Genomic DNA, 7,002 nt, shown 5'->3' on the forward strand with positions numbered 1-7,002 from the left:
AAAGGATCACACTTTCTGCAGTGAAAGAACAAGGATGACTGCTTTTGTTTAGAGGTGGCAATTTCAATTTGTACAAGATATGTTTAGACAGTCTGTGTTCTCAAGATGACTATGCTTCCTCCCTTGCTTCATATTGAGTTTTACACACTGATAGGGACTGGGAATTGCTTGGGAATCCTTAAAATTACTTAGAATTAAAATAAACTTAAACTGAATATTAAATACTTAACAATTTAGGGGGAAATTTGCAGCATAGAGTGAGCCTTGACCTGAGAATGTTTTCATATTCCCAAAGTGCTTTGGTCTGAGGAGTCAATAGTAAGTATGGGCATTGAGATATATAAATAGATATCTTTATCAACTTACATTATATAGTTTACTAACTCATTTATTTATAAAGCTCCCCCTCCCTCTACCCGCCCCCTCACACCCACCACCACCAGTCCTCGGGATACCCAGCCCAGGCGGAGAAAACACCGAGACATGGGAGGTCGAGGAGCATTCCATCTTCTACTCGTGTGCCTGAGCCCAGGTATGGGACTGGGCAGTGGTCAGGGATAGAGGCAGCGAGTCCTCACGGGGAGCCTCACAGGTGGTCTGAGATGCCCAGTCCTACCCTGCTGCAACCCAGAGTGGATATTGCCAAGGAGGTTTGGGACATGTGTCTGTGGTGCGGGGATCTGTGTGTGGATCTTCATGGGGCTCACACGTGCGCGCAGGTGCCTGTGAGCAGGAAGACAGGGCTTGCTCAGAGTTGCCTATCAGAGTTAGAGGTGGGATAGGAGTCAGGTGAGCAGCGACACTGGGTGGGGGCTGAGGAGGAGCCTGGGAAGGATCAATTTTCATCAACTGTGTGCTACTCCCTCCCTTCCAGGCCAGAGCCAAGGGGCAGGGGCAAGAGACAAGGGCTGGAGTAAGTCTGGGTGGGTTGCTTCCATCACAGCCCTAAGAGCTCAGGCCTGAATCCTGGGCTCTGGGTCCCCACGTGGTGAGTCCTGGGGTCGTGATCCCACCAGGATGAGGCCTGAGGAGGCTGGGGAGGGCAACTCCAGAGTCCCTGACCCCACTAGGGCAGGCCTGCAGTGCAGGGCTCACGTTTGAATAGTGTGATTGTCTGTCCAAGTTGGGGCAAGTCCCAGTGAGGGACGTTCTGTGCGGGCATAGCTGGAGATGGCTCTGTGTCCTCACCGCCGGGGGGCCTGGGTCTGGGATGAAGGGCTGTGAGGGGGGTGCGAGAAAAGGGGACTGTTTTCAGCCTCTGTGTGAGTGTGACCGTGTATGTGGCATGTGCGAATGATGGCGTTTCTGGCAGGATAGCTGTGCCCCTCTCTGTCTGGGGAGAGCTGGGTGGGCAGGGCCCCTTAGGAGGTTCCGGCTGTACTATGAGGACCTGGAACCTCTCTCTGTGTCATGTGTCCGTGGGTGTGTGACAGACTCAGCATTTGGTGCATTTACGCACCAGTGCCTTCCATGGGAGCCACCTTTCTCCCCTCCCTGTACTTCCCCTCCCTCACCTCCAAAGGGAGGGTAGGAGTTCTGGAAGCAGCTGAAGGTTCAGACAGGATTTACAAGCCGAGGACAGACACTACCGTTGAGTCAACACCCCATAGAGAGAGGCCAGTCCCTGGTGCTTTTGTGGGGAGACAATTAATCGGCACCGTCCCTTCTCCTCGGAGACCCCATGTGACTCCCTCAGGCCCCTCTCTTCCCATGTTTCTCCACCCAGCAGGCCCTTCCACCCTGGCTGTCTTCCCTCCCTCCAGCCTCTCTCTTCTCTCACATTCCCTGGAGATACTTCCTAAGTGCTACAGCAAGAGGAATCAAGATTAGACCCAGGAACCCTTGGGGAGGAGGCTGAGAAAGCTTCTCAGGAGATGGAAAAGCTAAGTGAAGCTCCCTGGCCTGGGACAATTGAAGCAGCTCTCATTCCTGCAGGGTGGAGGCCCTTTCTTGCAGCCAGTCCCTCCTTCCCAAGCCCCTCTCCCTGAATACTTACCTCCTGCCTGACTGGCTTTAGGGCTTGGAGAGAGTCCGCCCTGTGTGGGTTGCTTCCAGTGTCTTCCCCAGGGCGGAGCCTCTGCTCTCTGCTGAGTTCTGGCTCATCACTGGCTTGCCTTGTGCCGCCCCAGGATCTGGCAGATGGCAGCAGGATCCTTATCTCAGGAGTGAGCTGCTGTTCTCTTGGCCTGGGGCTGGAGGAGGCATCACCAGAGCCCGTTAGAGCTGCAGCAACCAGAGCCTGGGGTCATCCTGGAGTCTAGTTGGGTTAGGACATGGCTGGCAGCCTAGCCAGGGTTCCTGGGGGCAAGCCCGAGGATCCCCGAGGTGTGGGAGTGCTGAAAGAGCCCTTGCTGGCCCTGCTAGAGCTGGGCTAAGGCTCTCAGGCAGGGCTTCAGCAGATAGGTCTGGTCTTGAATGATTGCACATAGGGACTATAAGAGCACACAGTGGGCGTGTCTGCTGGATTAGATGTACCTGTGTTTGCTGTAAATGTGGATTTGACAGTGTCTATGTGTGTAGGAAGGCGGGGCCGCATAGGTGTGTATCTGCATTTTGAAGGCTTGCAAAAGTGGCCTATGTGTCGATTTGTTTTCCTATGACAGTGTGTAATCGTGTGTGTGTGTGTGTGTGTGTGTGTGTGTGTGTGTGTGTGTGTGTGATGCTCTCTAAGTGGGAGTGTGGTCCTGAGCCAGAGAAGGACAGGACAGCATGACTGCTGAGGTTCCAGGGGTCATGCTGACACAAAGGTCATGCTGACTGCTGAGGCTCCAAAGGTCATGCTGACACAAAAAAGAACGCAGATGCAGCATGAGGAGACTGGGTGAGGGGCCTGCCGAGGTACAACTGCTGGAGGCTGGGAGGTGAGCACAGAGTGCCCGGGGTGGGGCCCTGGGTACAGCCCCTTCTTGTCCCTCTCTAGGTCCAACCGGTTGGGGCTAGGCTTGCCTGGGCTTCAGGGTAGGGAGGGAGAGGAGCTCAGTGCTGAGTTCCTGGATCCTGGGATCCGGCTCCTCACCCAGGGCTGCCGGCCACTGACTCAGCGGCAGGAGGGGCCTCTGAGGGAGCAAGGCTGTGGGGGCGGCTGCGCCTGACCACTCGGTTACACAGGAGGAAGGACACCAAGTCCACAGCACTGTGCAAAGTCATGCAAGGCTCATACAGCCCTACAGATGCCTATGGCTGTAGTCCCAGGCGCACACCGTCGCTTACCATCACACAGGAACACAGGCAGCTCCGGGTCAGAGCTACCTGCCAAGCCCCAACACACACTATCACTTCAAGCACTCACACAGCCAGGCTCACATTGTCACACACCACCAAGCAATAGCACCCAAAGGCCTACAGCCACAGACACACTGCCATACCCACACAGACACACCCAGTCTTCTGCTTCTCAGGCTGGAGAGAAACCCCAGAAGCCGTGGCAACCATCCTCCTGCCTCTGGCCAGGAGCACCTCACTTGGCCCAGACAGGTGGCATTTAACCAACCAGGCTTTTCCCTCAGAGCATTTGACGACTCTGTGTGCTCCACAAGCCTAGAAACACACACACACACACACACACACACACACACACACACACACACAAAACCATGTAAATACATACACAGATGTCATACATGGTCATGTGGCATGGATATCCTTGCAGTATCCATAAGCAGCCAAAAACACTCATAAGTACACACTGTATATATGTGCACATATCCGTATGTGCAATCATGTATACATACAAGCAACACAACAGCTATATGTATATATACACACACACATTATTCAGATGCGAACCTAACACAATCAGAACATATGCATGTGTCCACAAGCATGGCCACATGAAGAAACATGCAACACAAGTGTGCCCAGACATTCCTGAACACATGTACACACTCACTCGAAGCAGTCCCTCCTCCTGATGGAAGTTCCCCTGAGCCCTGGTGGAAAGGAGGGCTGACATTGTTGGCTTCTCAAGCTCTGATGCTGCCGCCATCACTCCCTACCCCCACTCCCCACTCCCACTCTGCCCTGTCCCAGCACTGCTGTCTGCTGTGCGGATCAACGGGGATGGCCAGGAGGTTCTGTACCTGGCAGAAGGTGATAACGTGAGACTGGGCTGCCCCTACATCCTGGACCCTGAAGACTATGGTCCCAGTGGGCTGGACATCGAGTGGATGCAAGTCAATTCAGAGCCCTCCCACCGGGAGAACGTGGTGAGTGCGTTTCATGGTGTCCACCTGTGGGGCAGCCCACACCCGACGGTAGAGGGAAACTAGGACCTTGGACTTCGGGGAGAGGGGCAACAGGGATGAGAGCTCTGCAATCATGAATCAGGTCAGCCAGTTAGTCCACTCCCTCCCCACCGCTCCCAATGGAATAGAAGGCATGGTCTCTGCCCTCAAGAAGTACCCATCCTGACCTTATACTTTCCAAAGTGCTTGATCGCCCCCATTCTGTAAGAGGTCGGTGGGTCAGGCAACATCATTCTCACTTTTCAGCTGAGAAAACTGTCTTGGAGGAGTTCAGTGACTGCCCAAAGCAGCCAACCCACATGCCCTCCTTGGCTCTGCTTTACTCCCTGTCTTCCTCCCTTGTCTCTGCCTGTCTCACTCCCTGTCTGCCCCTCTTTTCCATAGTTCCTTAGTTACCAGGACAAGAGGATCAACCATGGCAACCTCCCCCATCTGCAGCAGAGGGTTCGCTTTGCAGCCTCGGACCCCAGCCAGTACGATGCCTCTATCAACCTCATGAACCTGCAGGTATCTGACACAGCCACCTACGAATGCCGGGTGAAGAAGACCACCACGGCCACTCGGAAGGTCATCGTCACAGTCCAAGGTACGGCCAGACTCCTCTGGACTCCCCTTCCTCAGGCTTCAGAGCCAGTGCAGCCTGGCCACTCTGAGCTGGGCTCTGCCCCTTGGCTGGGCTCTGGCTCACAACTGTCTGGCTTCTTGCAGCACGCCCTGCGGTGCCCATGTGCTGGACAGAGGGCCACATGACGTACGGCAATGATGTGGTGCTGAAGTGCTTTGCCAACGGGGGCTCCCAGCCCCTCGCCTACAAGTGGGCCAAGATCAGCGGGTACACGCACCCCTACCGAGCCGGGTCTTACCACTCCCAGCACAGCTTCCACTCTGAGCTCTCCTACCAGGAGTCCTTCCACAGCTCGATGACTCAAGGTGAGGGGCACCGGGTGAGGGCAGTGTGGAGAAGAAGGGAGGGTCAAGGACTCCGGGACCCACTGGGGCACTCTTGGATTATCAGTGGCACCGAGTCAAACCTGGAACCCCCGTGGGAGACTCCCCCCGGGCCTGTCCCAGTAGTTGCTACTGAAGGAAGAAGCGGGGGGCAGAAGTGGGGAGTTCATCAAAAGCAGTATGGTGAATTTGGAGAGGCCAGGGTCTGAGATGGACTGAAATGGGCTTGGATCCTGGCAGGGACCCTGATTGGCCACAAGTCTCAGGCAATGGCTTACCCTCTCTGTGCCTTAATCTCTTCGTATGTGAAAAGGGAATACTAAGATCTGCCTTCTGGGGGATTAAACGGGTTGAGGGAAGTAAAGCTCTCAGCACATGGAGAAGCTGAATAATACAGTCAAGCAACGGATCACAGTGCTAGAAGGGACCTCAGAGTCCTCTAGTCTAACCCTGATCCTCACTGCACAAAAGAGGAGCCCAAGGCTGGGAGACAGGACATATTTCCCTAAGATGACAGAATGAATGCATGATGTCTATGTCTTTTCACTCTGTCTCTGGAGAGTGGAGTGGACCAGAGTGTGACTGTGTGTGTGTGTGTGTGTGTGTGTGCGCGCGCACATGCGCGCACCTTCCCTCCTTCCAGAGTGGGTCTTTCACCCCCACCCACAGGGTCTGAGGCTGGGGTGGGAGCTCTAGAGACCAGGCCTCTCTGCTTCACTTTCAGGCCTGAGCAATGGGGACCTGGTGTTGAAGGACGTCGCTGGAACAGATGATGGGCTGTATCAGTGTACAGTAGCCAACCACGTGGGCTACAGCGTTTGTGTGGTGGAGGTGAAAGTCTCAGGTAGGTGCCCTGGCTGGGGCCCTGGCTGGGGAGGTGGGGGCGGGGGCTGGTGGTGCTGGAGGGCCCGGGCTCTAGTTGGGAGGGCATGGGTCTACAGGACTCTGCCTAGAGCAGCTGCACACCCTGGGAGAGACTCGCAGGAGAATGCGTCGCCTCCTATCTTCCTCACTGGGTGACCCAGAGCTGGGGCCCCTTGGATCCCCTCCCTCTTTCCCACCCACCCCTGCCCTGACACCTCCTGCTCAGGTAGGCCCTGCCAGGCTGCAAGAAGCCTGACGGCCTCCTTTCACTCCACAGACTCCCGGCGTGTAGGCATGATCATCGGCGCCGTGCTGGGCTCCCTGCTCGCGCTGTGCTGCCTGGCCGTGGGCATCTGGGGACTCTTCTGCTGCTGCTGCGGGGGCACCGGGGCTGGCGGTGCCCGCGGTGCCTTCGGCTACAGTAACGGCGGGGCCTGCGGCGACCTGGCTAGTGAGATCAGGTAAAACCTGATGCATGCTGCATGCTGCTGTGCGGCAGGAGACCGGCGCCCTGCCCGCCTCACCCCTGCCTGCCACCGGCTGGGAACCCCCACCCCAACCCTGCCCACCATCGCCACGGAGTGCTGGGACCGCAGCATGTCGACCTGCCACCTGCCGCATGGCTTCTGTCTCTCCCCTCTCCCTCCCTGTCTCCACCTCTGCCCTCCTGCCCTCCATCCCCTCCTGCCCGTGCACCTGTCTTGTCTAGACTGTAAGCTCCTGGAGGGCAGGGCCTGTGTGCTTTCATGTTTCCCTTGTATCGCGCCCGTGATAACTCTGGCACACTTATTTAAAAAGAGAGCATGATAAGGATAGCGCTAGTAACTTATATGAGAAGCAAACTGAAATAAAAGTAGAAGATTAGCAGTGCTAATGACTGCAATGCCTTGGGGACGGAGCGAAGGATGGAGAACACGGGGACAGGAGGTGGGAAGAGGAGAGGGGA

The 7,002-nt window shown here is 56.0% G+C and overlaps 1 protein-coding gene across 1 annotated transcript; it reads left to right on the plus strand.

The window, feature by feature from the left end:
- Positions 1–464: 464 nt before the first annotated feature.
- VSIG8 (V-set and immunoglobulin domain containing 8) lies at positions 465–6,521 on the plus strand. Its single transcript, XM_021712690.1, has 6 exons — positions 465–532; positions 4,030–4,205; positions 4,629–4,830; positions 4,953–5,174; positions 5,917–6,036; positions 6,334–6,521. Exons 1-6 carry the CDS (start codon positions 484–486, stop codon positions 6,519–6,521), a joined length of 957 nt encoding a protein of 318 aa, XP_021568365.1. The 5' UTR covers positions 465–483.
- The last annotated feature ends 481 nt before the right edge of the window (positions 6,522–7,002 follow it).

This window comes from Carlito syrichta, unplaced genomic scaffold, assembly GCF_000164805.1.
Source record: "Carlito syrichta isolate Samal-C Ts95f unplaced genomic scaffold, Tarsius_syrichta-2.0.1 Scaffold303604, whole genome shotgun sequence".
Classification (NCBI taxonomy): Eukaryota; Metazoa; Chordata; class Mammalia; order Primates; family Tarsiidae; genus Carlito; species Carlito syrichta.

Coding starts and splice junctions, on each gene's coding strand:
- VSIG8 (XM_021712690.1), top strand. CDS start 484: ATGGGAGGTCGAGGAGCATTCCATCTTCTACTCGTGTGCCTGAGCCCA. Junction 5,175..5,916: donor CCACAGCTCGATGACTCAAG/GTGAGGGGCACC, acceptor CTTCACTTTCAG/GCCTGAGCAATGGGGACCTG. Junction 6,037..6,333: donor GGTGGAGGTGAAAGTCTCAG/GTAGGTGCCCTG, acceptor TTCACTCCACAG/ACTCCCGGCGTGTAGGCATG.